We start from the raw sequence: 22,629 nt of genomic DNA, 5'->3' as shown, positions 1-22,629 counted from the left end.
ATAGAAGAGACTCTGTGGAGGAGGATGGAGTTTGAGATAGTGTCAAAGGCCACACTCAGATCCAGGAAGATGAGGAGGGAGAGGAGACTGGAGTCAGCTGCCAAGAGGAGACTGTTGGTGATTTTAATTACTGCAACTCTGAAGGAAGTAGGGACAGTTCTAGTTGTGAGGAAGGAGTGGATATTAGTGGTAATGGAGGGGAACAGAGAGGAAAGGCAGGATCTGACAAAGACTGTGGAAAGGGGATAGAAGAGACAGGTAGATGATTTAGAGTTAGAGATGAGATTTGAGATGGTGGCCATGTAACAGGAGAATGGCTGATTGCAAGAGAGAGGTCTATATTTTTAATGTTTCAGTAAATGATAAGGCGAGGTGTTTTAATGGTGGTAGGACAGAATAAGGCAGCAAATGAGAGGGGATAATGATTAGAAATAGGGAGCTTCAGCTAAAATATTGTCTGGGGTAATGCCAAGGCAGCAGATTAAGTCCAAATGTGCCCTTTAATGTGTGTTGGTGAGTTTGAAAATAAACAAAAACCAAGGATATCAAGGCATGATGAAAAATCTTTTGTGAGTGGATGATTTTTGTTGTCCGTGTGTATATAAAAGTCTCCCAGCAAGATAACGTTAGGTGCAAGTGTAGCTAGTTGGGAGAGCAGAGATGTGTAGTCAGAGAGGAAATTCTTGTGTGGCCTGGGGGTCAGTAGACCGTCCAATAACGGCGGGTGAGGAATTGCGCAGCATGCAAGTAGTGCACTCCATGGAGCTGATAAGAGGAAGAGAAACTGGAACACTTTTCCACTTTTCACGCTGGATAATCGTGAGACCTCCCCCATGGCCAGAGTCACTCGGACGTGAGATGTAAGCATCATTAAGCGTGCTGAGGTTGTTTGGCTGTTGCCAGGTTTTAGTGAGACAGAGAAAGTCCAACTTGTGGTCAATGATGAGGTCCTGAACGAGATGTCTTCTGCCGGAGAGACCCAGGTGTTCAAAAGGCCGAAGTTTACTGCAAAGTTGTTATGAGGTGGAGTGCTAGCCTACCTGGCTACGTTTTCTAGCACACTGTGACCCCCGACCAGAAATACGTGGGGGGGTTGGGGGGATGCATGTGGTGGACCAGATGGAATTTATGGATGAGAACTTATTAATGCTGTGATTGTGGCAGGAGCCACGATGACTATATCTACGCCATGGAGGAAGAATGATCTCTAGATGACATAAAATTGAAAAATGCCTCAGTACGAGTGGGTGAAGTTACCATGACAGGTGAAAGGAGTGGGTGAGTGCTAGCGTTGGCACACTGAGATACCTGTCCAGTTACAAAACTGTTGAAGATTGCAGATCCCAGGTGTAGGTTGCAGAGTTTCATTAGATTTGTATAAGAGGATGATGAAGAGGGGGTACATTGCCAGTGGTAACAACCGGTGAACAGTGGCAGCAACTCGTGCCAAAGTCCACTCCCAGGACTTGCGGTTATTCACCACATACCAACTAAATGCTTTTTATTCACTTTTCAGCCGCCACAAACCGATAACAGGTAGCGGGAAATCATCGAGTGCCGGCTGAGTTCAGGGAGCGGTTAGTGGGGAAGTCCCAGTGCAGTGTTAGCTTAGAAGCCAGACCAGTCTGTAAGCGGAGCTCCGCTGCTCCGAGAACTCTGAAAAAACATTTTAATGTAGGCTCATTCTTGATGAACTGACTGTACAGATTAAGGTTTTAGGTCTACTTTCTTGCTTAAAAACATCTTAAACTACTTTTTGTGACAAATTAATGGTATACAAATGATTAATTTGTATCATAACCTCTGTCATTACTGAAGCTGCTGGTACCATGCTTCGCTACACACAACCCTGCCCCTTTAACAAATCCAAGGGAAAGCTGAAAAGACTATCTCCAGAGTAGGAACATTTACCTGTGAAAGTAAAGCCCCGGGAAAGTGAAATTACCCGAATTTGTATCGAAACTCGACCTGGGCTTTGCAAAGCCTGGGCTTTGCATAAGCCTGGGGGTTTGAACAGGCAATGGAAAAGGGAGCTATTGAAGTCATTAAGGGCACAACAATCAGATTTTAATTGAAAAACTAGTGTTGAAAGACTAAGATAATTTAGGTTTTTCTTAACTGTGCATATTTAAAAATTTTACCTCAGACATAAGTTTGAAACTAAAGCTAAGCTCTTTAGCAGCCAAGACGCTGTCTTGAGTTTGACTATTTTAATTAATTCAAAAGCCTAAGATGTGTTTTTAAACTTTGGTTGTGAATTTAATTGTCATTTCATTTTGCTTATTTGTTTCATTCTCACAAATTTGTAATTTTTGTTCCTAAAGGTACAGAAATTAATCTTGCTTACAAGCTATAATGTTCCCATAGCGATTTTTGGTGCGATTCTGCTCTTTCTTTGCCACATCCCAGGTTGCTGACTGGCCCTCGAAGAAGCTCTGTATCACAAACAGCAAAAAGGAAAAGTTACATGTTATGGGTCCTTAAATATAATACAATTGGATACTCATGTAAGAGCACAGAATAAATACAACGCGGTAAATACTTTGTTTTCCTGATGCATGCGAATGTTCATATATTTTTTTAGACCATAAAATTGTTTGCAATTCTTGGACCGAGTAGTTCACAATATTACTTCATATTCCTCCTTGAAGCCGTAGCTGTCTGATGTTTTCATGAGGTTGATGTGCTGCAGAAGGTCAGCCACTCTGATGGCAGGGTGCAGCTGTCCTGTCTGATAAGGAGATTCGGTTCCTTCACAGTGATAGCGAGGAACATCCAGCAGTCTACTGTTCTCTGCTGCAGAGGCACTGTGATTTTCATCTGCAAGAGGAGAGAAAGAGCAAAGAAAAATTTATGGAAACGTGATCTTGATTAATCAAACATATAGGCTTTATAAATGGCACATTACGACTCCTAGAAGAATTGGTTTATTATTTATTTTGGGGTAAGATAAGTTACAAGGTAAGGTATTTATTCCCATCAGAAAAAAGGAACATTAGAATGAAAAACAGTCATCTATCAAAGGAAATGTATAGAATTAAATATTTAAACATCTAAAATTGTTCTATTAAGTGTAAAACTTTATGATGTAACTGTAACAAAACAACAAGTTTCCTTTGACCAAACAACAAACAAAGCATGGTTCAGTTCATTTTCTCATTTACTTACCTGTGATTGGAACTACATGTAAATGCAGCATAAAACAAAAAGAGCAACAGGGTTTATTCAGAGTTTCTTAATCATTTAGACTAAATTCAGATATGTGTGCAAGAAATTCACAGATCTATGCACGATGGATGGTACAGAAACATTTACAACAAAAACAACAAAATTGTAACATGCAAAATTAAATTGGGTCAAAGGTGCTTACATAAGCAGGAAATAAAATAAAAAACACGTCATTTCGCTGGAACGATACTACACTGCCACCTAGTGGAAATATAATGAATTACTCTTTGTTTTATGTACACTTAAGCCCAAGAGCAAATCAGTTTTTAAAACTATTTCTTTAAATCACTAGTCCAAATTGACTTCTAAAGCTACATGGAAAAAAATTTCATTGCTGAAAAATAAAATCTGAATAGCTGATTTTTGTGAGTAAAATATTTATTGTGTATTCATTTCTATATTTTATAAGATCTAATAGCAGGCAGTTTTTTGTAAAACTTTCAGGTGAAAAACTGTTGGGAATGAGTTAACATTGGCCTTTAGGGCTGTATAACGGATTAGCAAGATGTTTCAGCACATCAGACTGAATTAATCATTATCACTGTTTATTAGCTGACTTTATTTCATCCAACTGATGCTTCTTTCTTCTCTGAGGACATGTTAAGCTCATTACTGACTGTTAAAGGTTTGTGAAGCTCTCATTAGGCTAGTTTACAGTAAACTTGAGCTGACAGTGTGTCTTAATTTACTACTTCCTGCTAGTTCATTCTCCGTTGTGAAGTGATTGGCCAAGACAGATTGAAACTGTGGCCTTCACTCCACATTAGAGGTGATAGACCAGTTAATTAACACAGTTTGGTGGCACTGTGGTAGTGGAGGCCTTAAGGTTATATTAGAACTCCACATCACATGGCAGTTCACATTTAAATGAGCATGTTGCATCTAGGGAAGGCACCCAGACTTCTAAATTCAACAATTTGAAGATGCAGAGGTGTCACATATTTAATCTGCTGTAATTTTTCAATGGAAATGTGATTCTTTTTTTTTCTTTCTTTTTTGGACACAAAGTGGTCTTTTTTGTGAAAGTAAAAAGATCTCGAGGGAGATAACTGGTAATTACTATGAATATGCATTTCTCTCAGCAGAGAACAGAAACCACAGTTGGAGATGGATGTGATTGAACATGAACACCAGATGATGAATGAAGTGTTTGGCTGCTGGCCAAATTCAAAGTGGTGATAGGTATCAAATCGTGTAAAATATGACTATACAGCTCTTGAATCTTTGACATTTCATACTAACTTTGACAATAATGTCATTTATATGACTTAAACGTAGTAGAATAATGATTAACGTCTGGTTAAAAAAATAATATTGGGATATAAAAAATTCAAATCGATCAATCTACCATGGGCACAAAGATAAATGGCAAATGTAAACATTTCCGATGTGATGGAGAATTTAACTATGTCTACCAGGGATTAATGATGCACAGAAACAATAAGGACAGGGCAACAAGCATGAGAGGTAGATGACAACAGCTGGTGATTTCTAAAGGGTAAATGTTGGTGATAAATAGGGCACATGTCTAATAACTCCAGATGTCTCACCTAACACTGCAGTAGGAACCAGAGGATCGTTGGGCACTGAGGAAGGAAACGAGGTGCAAAAGTAATTTAAAATGTTTGATTTTTAAACGTCTGTAAGGGCTAAATCATTCTTTGCCTACTGAAACAAAAGTTTCTCTTATCTACACATATGGATTCCATTTCCAGTCGACCATTATTTAGTCACTGCAAATGATTTCAAAGTTTCACATATATCTCATCTTTGAAAAGTTTATTTCTTATAGTTATTTGTTTAAAAAAAGTGAAACTTATACATAACATAGATCCATAAAGTACAGAGTGATTCTGTTATTTTTGATGATTATGGCTTCCAACTAATGAAAACCCAGAATTTTGTTACTCAGAAAAGCAGAATATCATATAAGACCAAAAAACTCATTTTAAATGCAGTCACACAAGTGTATTAGACGTGTATTGTTAAATAAACATGCTGTCCACAGTATGACGTATTGAAGAATACTAATGGAAAGTTCTGGGGATGGAAGAAAGTGTGGTATAAAAAGGTCCAAAGGCAGCATGTATAATCGTGACCTTGAGAGGATTGTGTAGTAAAGTCCTTTCAATAATTTACGAGGTGTGGACTGAGGCTGAGAATGTCAGAAATATTTTTGTGGTCTATGGAGAAAGCACTCTTTCTCCAGACTCCAAGAGTCTGGAGGATGAATGGAGAGGCACAAAATCCAAGTTGCCCAGTGAGAAGTGCCTACATTATCACCTCCTGACATTGGTCCATTGTTTTCTAAAGTTCAAATTTAGCACAGTGCTCTTCATAGGCAAGGTGATTTGTTTTCCAGCAGGACTTGGCACCTGCCAAAAATGCCAAAGGTACCAATACCTGCTTTAATGACCATGGTATCACTGTGCTTGACTGGCCTGATGCAAACCCCCAAAGATAATCTGTAGAGTATTATCAAGACAAAGATGAGACACCACAGCCCAATGAGTTGAAGGCTGATATTATAATTTATTGAACTGTATATCTTTAAGATGTCATTTCTATAATGAGCCATTTTCAGGTCAATAAGAAACCTTTTTTTGGGTAGGTAGGCAGTGGGTCTTGACAAAATTTTAAATTCTGGATAAGACTGTGAGCAGCCTTGCATCATTATAGTAAGAAAAGAAAATAGATAGCAAAAAACAATTAATTGTCTCAAAGAAGAGACGGTGTCAGTTTAAAAACCTACATCTGTTGTTGTAGTTATGAGAGTCCATGAATGTCACAGCCATAGGGTCCTCTCCATGCAGAGTGCTCTGATCAGCATAGCTGCGGTCCATTGCATTCACCATGTGTGTCATTTCCTGCCTCGTTGTTCCAATGGCATCTTTTCGTTTTTTAGCCAGTTTCCTGTTTGAAGCACAAAAAACACAGTCAAGCATTACAAACAAATAGAGCTGCAATGTGCCTGCAGACCCCAGCCTTGAAAATGGTGGTATAGCTTTAATAATATTAAATGATTTTAAAGGAGGTCCTAATTAGACGGGGGGCTGCTGGCTGCTAATCCAAGATGCAGAGTTTAGAGCCAATGCTGAGGAGAAATGAGAAAAGAAGCGGGAAGCAGAAAAAAAGCAAGGCAGAATACAGGAAATAACAAGCAAGGACAGTAGGAGTCATAAAAAAGGCTCAGAAAGAGGAGCAATGGGAAAGAGCCTCTTATGCAAACCATGGAAAATCCTCTTTATCCAACAGGTACCAATATGAAAACCTGCTCTCTAATGAAAACTCAACACAATAACTCAATTCTTGTTTTTCAACACATTTTAAACATTACCTGATTTCTTTGAATGATTGAAGTACAAACCAAGCCTTACAAATAAACTACTTTTAACTTGACATCAACAATCCAGCAAAACGATTTAGGAAAACTGCAGTTTAAAGAAAACAATTAACCAACATACAGTTATTATTATATGAGTAAAATGATTTCATGTGAGAAACTGGGACATTATATTATTTTAAATACTATTTATCTTATTTAAGTATCCAGTTTTTATTTAGACTTTGTTTGTAACATAAAAATAAAATGGGCTCTACCAGGACACAAATGATGGCTTAAAACAGGAGGGAAATTATCTTAAGGGACTTAATTTGGTGGGCATGTCAGAGCATGCAGGACCCTTATGTATCCAGAGCCATGCATGTATCAGTCAAAACAACAGCTGGACAAATGAACAAACTCCCTATGTTCCAGTGAAGTTGGTTACCTCCCAACAATGAACAATGAAAATATGTTAATTTTAAATCAGGTATTTTATGAGAAAGTATTTGAGTCAACACATGTTCTAACTTCTCATTTTTGAAAAAAAGTATTTTGTAACACAAAACAGTCAAGAGTAATTAGTAGAACTTATACACTGCAAATACAGAACTGTACAATAAATAAAAAAAACTAGATATGTTATATACTTGTTGCATTTAGTGCAGTCTTTTATTTCTGTTTTCTACCTTTGTCATCAGACTTGGCAGCCAAATACAGCAAACAGAAGTTCTCCTCCAACTGGTAGGTTATGTTCTCAATATGTCAAAATGATAATGACATGAGCTTATGAAAGTTTCACTCAGGAAAGATACCTGCTGTTTATGAAGATGAAACGTACATGTATAAATTTGTGTGACTGCATAAGGGACAATCAAACTGAAATAGTAGCCCATTTACCATCTGTGTTCTTTGATAAAGAAGCAGTTGCATGTTCTGGAATAATGGCTGTTCTTCTATGAGATCAAACAAATCCATTTGTGACTGTCTTCAAACTGATGCAATATACAACTCTTGGTTTATATTTTACCTCTATACCCCAATGCACCAAGTCCACCTCTAAGATCACAAACAGACACTCAGAAACTCAGCAGAAGTAGATATTTGAATAATGACCAGGTTTCAATGATTGAGTTTGTATTGCTGGTAAACTCGCATGGAAGCAGGAGAGAAAATATATCTATCTTTTATACACAAACTAGATTACGTGTTTGTAGTAAATACAGTTGACAAAATAAAGCTAAATTTTTCATTTTTACAATTTTAGTTTCTGATTAAGTTCTCTGAAAAGCAATTAAAATTATTTTATTGATGTTGCAGTATTTGTTTGTTACAGCCAGTGTTTCAGTTGCTCTAATGTTTTTTCCCAAATGACTGATTCTGGATCCATTTTGGTCATAGCAAGTGATGGACAATGATGAGCAAAGAGCGAAGAACCCACAACAAAAGAAACAGACCCATAAGAGCCACCGACGAAGAGTCCAAATGTCCCGCAAAAGAAGCTAGTTTGCTAAAATCCAGTGGCAGGAGAGCACATGGAGAGGTTTTTTTTGTGATACCTGTGACTTGATGGGCAGATGGATGATCACATGACTACATGCACACAAAGAGCTACCAGTCACAAGTGCAGCATTCTTTTTTCAATTAACACTCTTAGACCAGTGTTGTCCCGGTTTATCGCTGACTTTAAGCCTGCTTCGGAGCAACTTTGGAGCATGTAGAGGACACCAGGGCCAAGGTCAATTCTCTATCATTTCAGTCCTTTTTATTCATTCTGCATTGCTAATAATTCAACATTAAGGGGATTGTAATTAATTTTTTAAAACCACCAACACGATTTGACAAAGACAATTAAAAACAAAAACATTCCTGAAATCCTGAAATGACTGGTATGAAAGCGAACTGACCCCCACCCTGGCAAGGCGTCAATGAGGATGGCTTTGCTGGTTGTTAGGTCATAGCTGACAATGTGTTTTATCTTGAAAAAAGTATACTGCATCTTTAAAAATAACAACAACTAGCCACTAAAAAAAGTCGCCCAGTAAGATAGCAGCAGCTTGGTGAGCTGGTTGTTGATTGGTTGTTTACTTACAGGTAATAAGAGTATGAATAGTAGGTCCTCCTGGGGTTGAGAGCCAATCAGAAAGCAAACAAAAACAAACAAATGAGACACAAGGGAATATGCAAATTAGGACAATCCTGTCCTGTGTCAACCAGTGACAACAGAATCAGAAGAAAACACCCTTTCACTACCAAAGCTAAATATTCATGCAACGGGGAGCCATTATAGCTATGGACCGCAGAAAAATAACAAAAACTTAAACCAAAGTTCAGTGCTATAAACGAGCTATAAAACTCAAAAAGCAACTACCAGAACAAAAACTATCAATATCAACCTATCAACATGCAGCCTCTCCACTTTTGTTTTTAAAAGTTAAATTCAAAAACAAGCATTAAAAATTCCTATTTTTTCAATGACTGGACTGGATAAAATATTTAGCCTTGATTAACCAAAAACCTTTTTTATTTGTCACTCCTCTAAATGTTCAGTCAAAGCTGATGAAAGCCTATCCAATCAATAACACCAGACAGTTTGTTTCCTGTAAAACAAGCATGATGTCACTGCAATGTCATCATGTCCCACTATTTTAAAGATGCAGTATTGCTCAGTGTTGTAGTAAAGGTTTAATGGCAATGAAGATTGATCTCCCCAAAACCCTTCATGAAACAAAAATCAAGCAAATAGTTCCATATGCTCAGAAATATAACATTCACAAATATTTTAATGTTTTTCCAAACATTTCTGAAAGTGCAGTGCTCACACGTTATCTGACATATATGATTTTCCAGTCAGAACAAAATTAAAAACTTTCAAATAAATGTAAACAAAAAGATGTATCTTGACAGGGAAAGCAGATTTTTCTTTCCTATAACAAGCAGATCACTGATTATTATTACACAGCCCCACATGTTTAATAAGTAGGAACACATGCATGTAATTATTAAAACAAGCTTTATATTGGCCTAATAATTAAATATTTTAACTGCATGTATTAAAAATCTATAGAAATTCACATATTTGACCTCAACACTCACAAATGTAATTCCAAATTGAGCCCAAAAGCAGTTATATTTTAAATATGTTTTTAAGCTCAACTCCACTGGTTATCAGTTGTAATTAGATTTTCAAACTGAAACTACTGCATGACAGATGGGTCACATAAATTCATTAAGAAAATTAGAATAACAATAAGGAGGCTGGGATTGCAAGAGGAAAGTTCTCTAATGATAAGAGGTCATTATGCTCCATGTTTCAGAGTCTAATTGTTTTTGATTTCCTGAGCGAGATCATGATTAGTAATAATTGAGAGGATCTATTCCTGGATTCTCTGTAAAGACTGCTGAATAGTGTTACAGAGGGGATGACACAGGTAACACTGTGAATGATCCTGCTTTATGAATATAGCAAATATAAACAGCGATATTTTAAATGTTTTGTATTGAACTGCGATGAACATAGGATTTTGATGAAAGTATCGGAGACATATATGTTTTTGCATACACATTTGCACAGGTATGCACATGACTAATAAAAATGAATGCACACTTACATGCATACAGGAATTGAGAGTAGCTGAGAACTTTTTATCAAATGCAGTCAACACTAAAAAGTGTAGCCTGAATAACAGCAGGGTTTAGAGATGGGCAGCAAGTTGGCTTTTAAAGTAAGTAGCTGCTTCCTCTCACTGACTTAGTAACCTATCCACACTGTGATTTTCTTATTATCATAAAACTTTGAGGGGGAGTGTTGCGTGGCGTGTGCTGTAGCAGAAAACTCTATACACAGGCCTCAGTCCTTGATGCACCTGTCCCAGGTTCCAGTTCTGACCCTGGAGACCTATGCTGCATGTCTTCCCTCTTACCCCACACTAACAAAAATAAAAGCCACTAGTGCTGCAAAAAAAAAAGCTTGGCAGTCAACTTTTGTGTTTTTGTGTTCAAGTAGCATCAGAAATACTGTTTGCAAATTACCATCGCTTTTGGTGAATTGTGTTATACATGTGTCTTACTGGAATGTATCCTTGAAAATGTTCAATGTTTGATTTTGTTCAGGTATAAATTCTATAAAATAAAAAACAATAATTATAAGTGAAATGTGTTATTATATAACCTTTGTACAACAGTCATATGTCTTTAAAAATGATGAGATTCCCTGTATGATTGAAATGAGTACGCTCTACGTGAAAATATCAACTCTCCTTCTGTATCTGTGTCCAGCCACCACATGGTGGAGCTCTGCGCCAAATTAACACAACACAGGCCTAACTGTTGCAGTAAGAATAAGATCATCTCAGATTACTGCCAGAAATAATGTTAAGGTTATTTTGTTTTCTCTTATAATAAACTTTGTTATATTTCAGGTATTCATTTTCATCAGTTTGCTTTGCCAAAATCTACATCTGTGAACAACTGACCTGAGCTTCACTGCTTCAACTTCTGCAAGCCTTGATTGGGTTTATAAGGGCAATTTTGAGAATTTGTTCAGTTTTTACATGTTTTGTTAGAAAATATCTTTTTATATTATCTGTCATATTTACCATTCATCTCATTAGTTGTTTGTCTCATTTAACTAGAGATCTGCAAGCCAGGTATTTCAAAATTACAACTTCAGAGTGCACTACAGCCTTTTGGTCCCTTAAAAGAACCTTCAGAAAGCAAACAAACTGGTTCTGAGGGGAGACCAATATTGATGGATGGATGAGAGATGGTGCCACTACAACAAATACTGGAACAACAATCAACAAGAGAAGGGATTCAGCTAAGCGATTGTCTGTATGTTCTTGCATTTCAATGTCTGCTTCTGCACACTTTCAGTATTGGTGGTTTGAATTTATGGTATCCATTGAAAAAAATCCATCAGACCTGCTTTAGTGGATGTGGTGAAGGGGCTGCAACTTACCTTTTCTTGACCAGCAGGATGGCCACCAGCACCAGCAGAATGAAGACAAGAACACCTGCACTTATTCCAGCAATTTTCACCACTCGATCCGTTTGTTTGGCAGGGTCAGGGATGACTTCAGGTTCCTCTGTTGCACCTATTAGGAATGAAATTTTAACAATGATAATTACTGAAATGAATAAACATATGGGGGAAAAAAAGAATCACTGAGACTATGGTTATTTTGAGATTTATTAGGAATCATACACTTCCATGGAAAGATACAAGGATAAATGACAAAAAAAAGGAAAGGCTTGAAACAAACCCTAACTAAATAATCTAAGCAAACCTAAAACAAATCCATCTTTGTATACCTATTTACATTTTATGCTCTGGAACATTGCTCTCTGGCTGTATGCTGGTTTAATAATGTAGAAAGAATCTTGACACTGTTTTTAACTATTTACACAACCCATCAGCTCATGTTGTCAAAGCACAACATCTCACAATCCTATGAATAATTTTTTTTTCTAAAGCTGTCGTTACAAAATCCTAATGATCAGGAAAGCAGTGGGGGTGACGGGTCTGGAAGGCAACAACAGATGCAGTATTTAAATTTGGGAGGGTTTAATCATGCCTATAATAGAGATCAGGTAAATATTAACCTTTTATGAATTAATTCTAGACAAATGTCAGGCAACTATAAATGGCATTTTATCTGTCATTTATAAAGAAAATATATAACAGACATATTTGTTTAATGGTGAATTTGTGAAGCACTTCATTATTCTGATTAACAAACTTGAAATGAGCAAAAAACAACCTGAATTTCAAAATAGGTGAAATCAGTTGAGAAGCCATGATCTTCATACCTACCTGAAACTGTGTTAAAGACAACAGCAGTGCAGTCAAAATTGGTACATTGTAAAGAAAACACAGAATGTCACTAAATTAATATAGCAAATTAAAGTAGAATTTTTATCTTAAAGCACCCAGAAATGCTGCTGTAAATTTTAGGAAAAAGCACATTTAAGATGGACTGAGGCAAACAGGAAAACTGGTCTTTGGTGTGACGAATCCAAATTTAAAATGCCATGAAATGAGAAGTACAACAAAGAAGGCCTGGAGCTCAAGCGTTTCACTTTTGAAGTAAAGTTAAAAGGAAAGTGCTTTGTTTTGTTGAAGCTATAAAGGTGAACATCTTTCCAAAAACAATAAACCATATTAGATTTAGGATGAGATTTGGTTTGTTTTACAAAAACGTTTTGTTTAAATGCTTTAAAAAAAAATCATGACATTCAGTTATTTTTTTAGACATTTTATTCAATGTCACTGCTGTGCTTTGGGGATGTACATTGTATAAATAAACATTTAATGGCAGGTCATTCAGAGCTGACTCTTGAGTAAGATATCCATGAACACAGTTTATCATGACAGTGAATTTCATAATTCAGATTTTGTTAAACAGCATTAAGAATAAGTCCCATAAAAAGACAATTGTAGAGCATCAGTTTGTCCCTGGGCTACACTGTCTTCTGCAGATTGATAAACTGAGCTAAAAGCATTTGTAATTACTTGATGGCAAATGTACTAAACCCATAAACTCCGCCAACACTGGCTCTATTTCCAAATACAATCTGTCAGTGGAAAAACCATCAAAGATATTCACTTAGAGCAAACACAGAAGATAATAAATACTCAATCTAATTTTTGTTTTATGCATTGTTTGTGTGTGTTTTTCATCTTATCCTCAGCATCCTGTTTTCATTTGGTAACACTTTTGACCTGTTATTGGACAGTAGCTATTAAAAATGTCTGCACTAATGTCACAGTATGATACTCAAATCAAACTCATCTCCGTTCTTAATGACTTTGGAGAATTGGCTGAACTCCCTGACTTTTACTGTTTGGAATATAATTCATCAATGATGCTTGAAGCAGAGTGCAGGAGGCTAAACCTGGTTCATGAGGGACACAAAGTGCAGTGCTTTTCAAGCTCGGGAGCTCTACTTAATCATTTTATTTTGCAGAACCAGAATTCTGTATACTGCCACGTAAGAACATTACCGTGTATTATAGTAATCCATATAATCCTAGAGAAAAACATATGTGAAAAAACTCAACATGATGCACTACAGTCATCAAACAATAATCTACTTTAAATGCTAAGTGTCAACATGATATAAATAACCCCAATCCTGCTTTATCTGCCATGTATTTGTGATCTGAACATCATCATTTTATAAACATGTTTGTAAAACATGTCATTATGTAACATTATACTAAAATAAAGACTCAGTTTCCATATTGTTTGTAAAGCTGCTGTCACAATGTTTATTATCTTACCATGAAGGTTGGCAAATCTAAAAGCATGGCTTACTTTGTCTCAATAAGGATATATAACAATTAAAACACATTTTGTAAAATTCATATTTGTAGAAGTGTCACTTATGATGATGTTTTGTATATAGTGTGTGTACTGGGATGAAGTGTATAAACTTTATAGTGTGGTACTGCATTAGAACAGAGTAAGGCCTTAGCTACACAAATCCTGATGTTTCAAAAATGAGAGTCCAATTAAAGATGTAATAAATATTTCCTGCCAATAGGTGAAAATTAACGACTTCAAAATTAAAACAAAAAACAGCTCATTACTTCTATCTATTACCCTGTTATTTAAATATTTAGCTTTTTGTACGTACCATTTCAATTTTGAAAGGACCAATGAAAAAAGCACCTTTGTTATTGTTTCTAGCACAAAGAGAAATAATGGAAAGTGACCTCTGTGTCATCGTTTTTCATAAAGTCAAGTCTATGCGGACATGCAAAAACAGTGTTTCTTAAATTCAACACTTTGGAAAGTTTATTTTCAAATATTTTCTTCGACTACCTACAATCTTCTCATTTCTTTTTATTTTTTAAAATTTTTGCATGTGAATGATAGGTTCAAATGTCAGTTCTGCGAATAACCTGCATTAGTGTCAACAAGACCAAAGTTACTTTTTGCCAGGAGGTTGTCTCATTTGTTTGTACTTAACAATTGTCTTACAATCTATTGTTGAAAGTGCATTGTTTTATACACCATCTATGAGTTCTCCCAAATGATCAGATTAAAATTAGATGAAATAGTCAGAAAATATGTGGGACGTCCATGTCCTGGCAGCCAATCAAAACATTCATCCTGCTGAGGTGAGTGAATCTTCATCAGTGCAGACAGAGAGTCTACATAATGTAGCTATCAAATTATGTTATTCCCGGGTCATACGTATGACATTTGCATTTAAATTTTTAAGTTTTCAGTTTTGAAGAAGTGGCACCTATGTGAAGTGGATGTTGCATTCCTAAGAAGCAACACCTATTTTACGCAACATTTCAGCATGCCCAAAACAGTCTGTGGCACCCTGGGTTGGCAAAAAACCACATCATGTATGTATGTATCATATCTATAGAAAGTCAACCCGGACCGTTCCTTAAAATCACATACCTCCATACATCATGGAAATGCAAGGTAGATAGACGTTAGTTTGGCGGGGTGTAAAGAAAAACAGGCATTCTATACATTTTTATTGGCAGTAAACCACACAAAACTATAATATTTTTGAAAGTATAGGTTCTACCATTGTAGTTAGTATCAGTGTGGTTAAGTCTTATACTTTGAATAGTTAACAGGCTTGGGGAAATAAATTCTATTTATGGGAATTTGCTTGAAACATTCTTGCAAGCACTGATTCAGTTGCTATTTTACATATTATTGATAGAATGTACACTCACCAGCCACTTTATCAGGTACACCTGCCCAGTTAATGCAGATTTCTAATCAGCCAATCACATGGCAGCAACTCAATGCATGTAGGCATGTAGACATGGTCAAGGCGATCTGCTGCAGTTCAAACCGAGCATCAGAATGGGGAAGAAAGGAGATTTAAGTGACTTTGAACGTGGCATGGTTGTTGGTGCCAGGCGGCTGAGTATTTCAGAAACTGCTGATCTACTGGGATTTTCACGCACTACCATCTCTATGGTTTACAGAGAATGGTCCGAAAAAGAAAAAATATCCAGTGAGCAGCAGTTCTGTGGGCGCAAATGCCTTGTTAATGCCAGAAGTCAGAGGAGAATGGCCAGACTGGTTCGAACTGATAGAAAGGCAACAGTAACTCAAATAACCACTCGTTACAACCAAGGCATGCAGAAGAGCATCTCTGAATGCACAACACATCGAACCTTGAGGCGTATGGGCTACAGCAGCAGAAGACCACACCGAGTGCCACTCCTGTCAGCTAAGAACAGGAAACTGAGGCTACAATTCACACAGGCTCACCAAAATTGGACAAAAGAAGATTGGAAAAACGTTGCCTGGTCTGATGAGTCTCAATTTCTGTTGCGACATTCAGATGGTAGGGTCAGAATTTGGCGTCAACAACATCAAAGCATGGATCCATCCTGCCTTGTATCAACGGTTCAGGCTGGTGGTGGTGGCGTAATGGTGTAGGGGATATTTTCTTGGCACACTTTGGGCCCCTTAGTACCAATTGAGCATCGTGTCAACGCCACAGCCTACCTGAGTATTGTTGCTGACCATGTCCATCCCTTTATGACCACAGTGTACCCATCTTCTGATGGTTACTTCCAGCAGGATAACACGCCATGTCAAAGCATGAATCATCTCAGACTGGTTTCTTGAACATGACAATGAGTTCACTGTACTCAAATGGCCTCCACAGTCACCAGATCTCAATCCAATAGAGCACCTTTGGGATGTGGTGGAACGGGAGATTCGCATCATGGACGTGTAGCCGACAAATCTGCAGCATCTGTGTGATGCTATCATGTCAATATGGACCAAACTCTCTGAGGAATGTTTCCAGTACCTTGTTGAATCTATGCCACGAAGGATTAAGGCAGTTCTGAAGGCAAAAGGGGGTCCAACCCAGTACTGGCAGGGTGTGCCTAATAAAGTGGCCGGTGAGTGTAAGTTGCGGTATTAGTTTTGTGAATCCTAGAGTTCTTAATATGATGTAATTAATTATTGGTAACATTTCAGCTACATTTCATAGCTTTTATAAAATAACACATTTCAGGAAGAATTTATTTTTTCATTGCAAAAACAAGCAGATATTTGTAAAAGACTGACTTTCTGATTTCTCTGCTGATTATAGCTTATTGCAGATCGTTTTTACAATAAACTGTTGCGGGTTTTCTTTAATATTATTTGTGCTAAAAAAATTGTTTCTTATTTTCTGCTCATAAAAATCCTAAATTGCATAAATAAACAACAATATCAAATTAGAATGTCCAATTTGAATAAAAAATTGTTTTCCTCTAAAGATTTTTTAACTTTAAAATGAATTATACAGACAAACATTTGAATCTACCTAGTTTTCTTTTTGTAATACTATGGTAAATGACAAGACAACATGTTTCTTTCCACAACTTTTGACAAGCCAGTAGGAGACAACACAACAGAAATCAAACAAGACAGCATCCATATCTTGAAAGGCTTCACAGCCTGACCTCATAATGTCGACTCTTAATGTCTGTAAAAATGATCCAGGTCAGTACACTAATACACACACACACATACACACACACAAATCCCTGAGGCAGCAATGACAATACACAATACCCCAGATGACCTAATAGGACCACCATCACTTAATCCTCCCTCCTGAGTGCATGCTCCAGTGCACAAATACATACAGAGAGAAAGGAAGGGACATTCGTCCAACCTCTTTCCCCATTAGTTTGTTCATCTCTATTATTATCTACAATTAAAAAATCCTCTCCAAAGCCTTCTAGTTTTACTCATACCTCCTCAGGCTAGAAGGACAAAATGCCAGTTTGTTTCAGCAGGTTTTGGTATAAGTGACCACCTGTTCCGGTCAACTACACGCACAAGCATTACTTGAAATATGATGACCCAGGAAAGTCCCCCATTCGTCTTATATACGGATGGGGAAATATGACACCTTACAGGCATCAGACACATAACCACACCTTTGATCTAGCCATGGATCTAATTCCTTATATGTTTACAAGCAAACATCTTGGTCTCACACATGCTGGACTTCTATGATCTCTAAAAAAATAGCAATTTTTTAAACAAAATGTTGTGGTTACTGCAATTTTTTCTCCATTTTAACTCATTCGAATAGCACATCATTTACTGAATTGGTCCTTATAGATGGTTAGCAAGGCTGTCATCAACTTAATTAGCAGTAATGGATCATTGCAACGGCTTACTCAGCTCAAAATGATGTCATCTGATTGTGTAGCTTTATGAGCCCATTGAACTGCAAGGTCAAAGCAACTGAGTGCAGAATAACAGCAGCAAGATGGCTAATGAGGGTACGATAGGTCATAGTTGTGATTCACTTTCTAGATATTAGCTGTATAATATAATTATAATATAATTATGCCCCAAAAACACGTAATCACTTTTAAAGCATCAATGCTCTGTGCTGATGTATGATCAATAAAAAAAAAAAAAACTTTTTACATACCTTAATCAGAAGCAGATTTAGGAGATATCAACATCTTGAAAATAAGATAAACCAGCGATAGGCTGGAAATATCTAATAAATTTTTGAGTGGGTCTAGTATTTAACATAAGCTGTGTATGAAATTAGTAATGTTAATTATGATGCTACCTTAGAAAATACCAACTCAATAAAATAAAAAAGAAGTCACTGTCCACTGCTTGTCTGTTTCATTTATAACATAATACAGCTTTTATGTTTATCCTTGTTCTGACTCCAAACAGCTAAATGTTAATCCATCAGATCCATTAAAAACATTTAGTTTTTTTTTTCCAAAACAGCACATGCATTTGTGTTATCTTGCTCCTGGATAATCTCTATACCATTTTAAACCTAACTGATAATCTATCAACATATGGCTACTATTGAAATCTGCTATTTGGAGAACATGCACATACAAATGTTAAAATTGTAGACAAGCAAACATAACATAGATGTTTTTTCTCACTTTGAAATGCACTAATAATATATTATCATCTCTAATATGCCTATCACAGAAATAACTATCCCCACTCAAGACATCCTCATACAAACGAGGGTTCATTTGATTTTTATTCATAGTATACCATACCAATATAATATTGTTGAGTGCAAAAAAACAAAAGAAACTGGTTAATATAAAACTTTAACCGCTGCAACAACATACATTCCTATATGTGAGCTCAAAATGCCTCTAAAATATCTCAAACCTTTTCACAGATTTTGAGAACTATAAGCTGTTTAGGGTATTTGTTTCCACAAGATATCTGAACAGTGACAGTGTGCTCTTACGTTTAGCTGCCAGTCTCAGGCACTGTGTCTTAGTTTCCTGCAAAAAAATAAAAAGATACATAAGGAGAATATTTATATAAGTCCCATACAAAAGACTGGTAAAAAAGACAATTCAATATTGACTAATATTGCATGAACTGTATTCATATTGAAAGTTCCATGCTATGATTTCAAGTCATTGCTTACATAGAACTTCTAAAGTAGGCTAAAGCTTATAAGATCATCTCTTTGTCTCTGCAACTAAATATATTTAATTATAGCAGCTAACAGGTGTGGAGCAGAAGCTCACTGATTCAGTATTGTGCATCAGTGTTAACACATTTTTATTTACCCTCTCTGTGCTGCTAACTGCTTGAAGGTAGATGTTGTAGTTCTTCCTTGGAGCCAGTGGAGGATTCCAGAATCCCTGTATAGCAGAAAACAAATCAATTTATCTTTGTTTCAGTCACCTTTCTTTAGCAAATACCAGAAAGAACATTGTGAATGTTATTGTCAGAATCTGGGTTTGTGTTTTTGTGGTTGCTACATGTGCTCATTCTCAGGTGGTGCTGGAGCTCTCAGGTGTGCTGGGTGACAGGTGTGACTTATTCCACTGATTGCCAGGAGTACTTAAGCAGGAGGCTGCCAGCACTTCAATGTGAGAGTGTTTTGCCACAATGGTACAAACTCGAGCCACACTCTAAGTCTATGCTTTGTTCTTCGACCTCGTTTAACTTTGTTTTTTGCTCCTCTGCAGATTTTGAAAGCCTAAGCTTTGGATCTATTTTCACTGAGTTTTCTGGACTACGTTTCTGAAAGTTACTCTGGAGGATCAAGCCTGACTTCGTTTTGAGGATTCCTATCCTGTGATCTACCTTCGTTTGGATTCGCATCAAGCTGGCAGCTTCCTGTCCTCTTCGTCTCCTGAGCCAAGCCACAAGCGTACCCTGTCCACCCTCCAACGTAAGCCACCACACATCGAACTTGTTTACGGTAACCTAAGCTCCACAGAACAGCACCAAGTGAACTCTCTAAGGATATACCTGCTTAAGACCTGGATCCTGAATCTCATTCCCCCTGGCGACCTGACTATCATAACTCAGTAAGCCGATCTCTGTAACCAAATAACTATCTGCTCTTAGTTTTGTTTGACTATATCTTCAATAAACAACCTTTATTTTACTTCCTCCTCCTCTGTATGTGGATCCGAGCTATATTCGAACATAATGACAGAACACTTTCGCCAACAAGACCCAGCAGAAGCACTCAGGAGGACTCTCTGAACAGGCTAACCAGATCCAGTTTCATGATTCCTCTCTTCGTTCCCTTACAGAACAGCAACGTCAAACCAACCTACAGATAGAACAGATCGCCACCATGTTCCAACAAACGCTAGGTACTTCATCCACCACTCCTCCAGATGGCACTTCTGCATTTCCGGAATCCTTTCAGTCACCCCATTTTCGTGACATCACATCCCGTAGTCCGGAGAAATTCTCTGGTGAGGTAGGAAATTGTGGGGTTTTTTGCCTCAGTGTTGTTTGGTGTTTAACCGGTCCCCCCACTCTTTTCCTCATGATAATGTAAAGATATCATATATATAATTGGATTACTGACCGGCAAAGCTTTGCAGTGGGCTGAAGCCCATTTCCCTGATTGCAGGGAGTTTGGTTGTACTTTTGATTACTTCGTTAAAGAATTTAGAAAGACTTCACGTGTATTAGACAAATCCAGTGCTGGCTGACGTTTAAGGGCCTTAAAACAATGTCACAGACCTATTACTGAGTTTTCTATTGAATTCCGTACATTGGCAGCTACATCTGGTTGGAATAATGAGGCTCTAAAGACTACCTTTTTTGCACGCCTTAGACGATCCTCTAAAGGATGAATTAACCATGGTAGAGGAGCCTCCTACTTTAGATGAGGTTATTTCATTAGCAACTAGGATAGATAACAATGAGAAGAAGAGCCCGAGCAGAAAGGTCATATTTTCACCCACAGTTGAGGAGTAATTCTCCATCCGTTGTCAAAGCCTCATCACAACAATCAGCTACCGAACCCGAGCCCACGCTGTTAGGAGGAACCCGCTTATCTTTTGAAGAAAGACAAAGACGAAGAGTTTCTAGGCAGTGTTTTTACTGTGGTTCTGCAGATCATTTCGTAGCAGCCTGTCCTGCCTGCCCTGGGCTGTTAAAAGACAGGCTTTGAAGGGGGGGTTGGTGGACCAAGCTGAGAATAGTAAAGCCCCTAGATTCAGCTTGCCTGCGACTCTTTTAGTGGGTCAGGGTACATTGACGGAATCTTAACTTATAGACTCCGGCTGCGAACAGAATCTCATAGATCTGGATTTGGTAAACCAGGCAGGAATAGAAGTGGAGTCCCTTGAATCACCATGTTCAGTTTTAGCTTTAGACGGAAAGAGACTACAACAGATAACACAACGAACCAAGCCAGTGGAACTACTGTTATCTGGCAATCATAGGGAAAATACATAATTTTTTGTATTTCCAGTATCTCAAGGTTCTCTGGTTTTAGGATTCCACTGGTTACAACAACATAATCCACATCTAGACTGGTCAAGGTGTCATATAGAGTCCTGGTCCGCTAACTGCCATTCATCTTGTCTAAGATCAGCGTTCACACCAAATCTACCCCCACAGGCTAGCAGTGAGGACGAAGGAATCGATTTGACTCATGTACCTCAAGAATACCATTACCTGAAGGGAGTGTTTAGCAAGAATAAGGCACTATCATTACCTCCTCACAGATCCTATGATTGTGCAATTAACCATCTCCCCGGCTGACCTTTGCCCTCTAGCAGACTCTACAACATTTCACGTCCTGAGCAGAAATCTATGGAAGACTATATCAATGATTCCTTATCAGCAGGTATTATTCATCCTTCCTCATCACCACTAGGGGCGGGTTTCTTTTTTTGTAGGGAAGAAGGATGGTTCATTGTGTCCCTGTATAGACTATAGGGGTTTATATCAGATCACCATTAAGAATAAGTACCCACTTCCCCCTCATCACTTCTGCTTTTGAACCGGTTTATGGTGCCACATTTTTTTCTAAATTAGATCTTCATAACGCTTACCACTTGGTCAGGATCCGCCAGGGGGATGAGTGGAAGACGGCTTTTAAAACGCCATTGGGTCATTTAGAGTATTTGGTCATGCCTTTTGGACTGTGTAATGCTCCTGCGGTTTTTCAAGCTTTGGTCAACGACGTTCTCAGGGATTTTTTGAACATTTTCAACTTCGTATATTTAGATGATATTCTGATTCACTCTAAGAATATGCAGGAGCATCGCAAACACATTCGCCAAGTTCTTCAACGTCTCCTGGAGAACCGCCTGTTCGTAAAAGCCGAGAAGTGTGAGTTTCATCAGTCAAATTCCTGGGCTACATCCTTGAGGGTGGACAGGTACGTTCTGATCCAAAGAAAATAAGAGCTGTACTAGAATGGCTGGTGCTGGACTCACGCAAATCTTTGCAGCGTTTTTTTGGGGATTCGCCAATTTTTACAGACGTTTCATCAAGGACTATAGTCTAATTGCTGCACCTCTAAGATCTCCTTTTCCTGGTCATCCGAAGCCGAAGTGGCTTTTCGTACCCTCAAGGAGAAGTTCTCTCGTGCTCCATCTTGGTCCATCCGAATTCTGCAAGACAATTCATCCTGGAAGTCGACGCATCAGACGTTGGGGTCAGAGCAATGCTGTCGCAAAACTCTGAAGATGGAAGACTTCATCCTTGTGCTTTCTTTTCTCGCAGGTTCAGCAATACAGAGAGGAACTACAACGTGGGTGACAGAACTCCTGGTGATAAAGTTGGCCCTTGAGGAGTGGCAACACT

The 22,629-nt window shown here is 37.7% G+C and overlaps 1 protein-coding gene across 15 annotated transcripts in view; it reads right to left on the bottom strand.

The window, feature by feature from the left end:
- ptprk (protein tyrosine phosphatase receptor type K) overlaps window positions 1-22,629 on the bottom strand; it is a 144,580-nt gene that overhangs the window by 16,118 nt on the left and 105,833 nt on the right. For 6 of the 15 annotated variants that reach the window (XM_047388776.1, XM_047388780.1, XM_047388774.1 and 3 more), the window contains 9 exons: window positions 19,128-19,202; window positions 18,797-18,833; window positions 11,511-11,646; window positions 8,643-8,672; window positions 5,981-6,141; window positions 4,779-4,814; window positions 3,169-3,180; window positions 2,633-2,820; window positions 2,348-2,435 (listed from right to left, as the gene is read on the bottom strand). In XM_047388776.1, the coding sequence (XP_047244732.1) occupies window positions 2,348-2,435; window positions 2,633-2,820; window positions 3,169-3,180; window positions 4,779-4,814; window positions 5,981-6,141; window positions 8,643-8,672; window positions 11,511-11,646; window positions 18,797-18,833; window positions 19,128-19,202 (763 nt within the window). The remainder of the gene's footprint in view (window positions 1-2,347; window positions 2,436-2,632; window positions 2,821-3,168; window positions 3,181-4,778; window positions 4,815-5,980; window positions 6,142-8,642; window positions 8,673-11,510; window positions 11,647-18,796; window positions 18,834-19,127; window positions 19,203-22,629) is intronic. The other 9 variants (XM_047388779.1, XM_047388783.1, XM_047388784.1 and 6 more) reach the window with 5 other exon arrangements.

This window comes from Girardinichthys multiradiatus, chromosome 15, assembly GCF_021462225.1.
Source record: "Girardinichthys multiradiatus isolate DD_20200921_A chromosome 15, DD_fGirMul_XY1, whole genome shotgun sequence".
NCBI lineage: Eukaryota > Metazoa > Chordata > Actinopteri > Cyprinodontiformes > Goodeidae > Girardinichthys > Girardinichthys multiradiatus.
The sequence above is the reverse complement of the archived record's forward strand: the minus strand, read 5'-3'. Positions and strand labels throughout refer to the sequence as shown.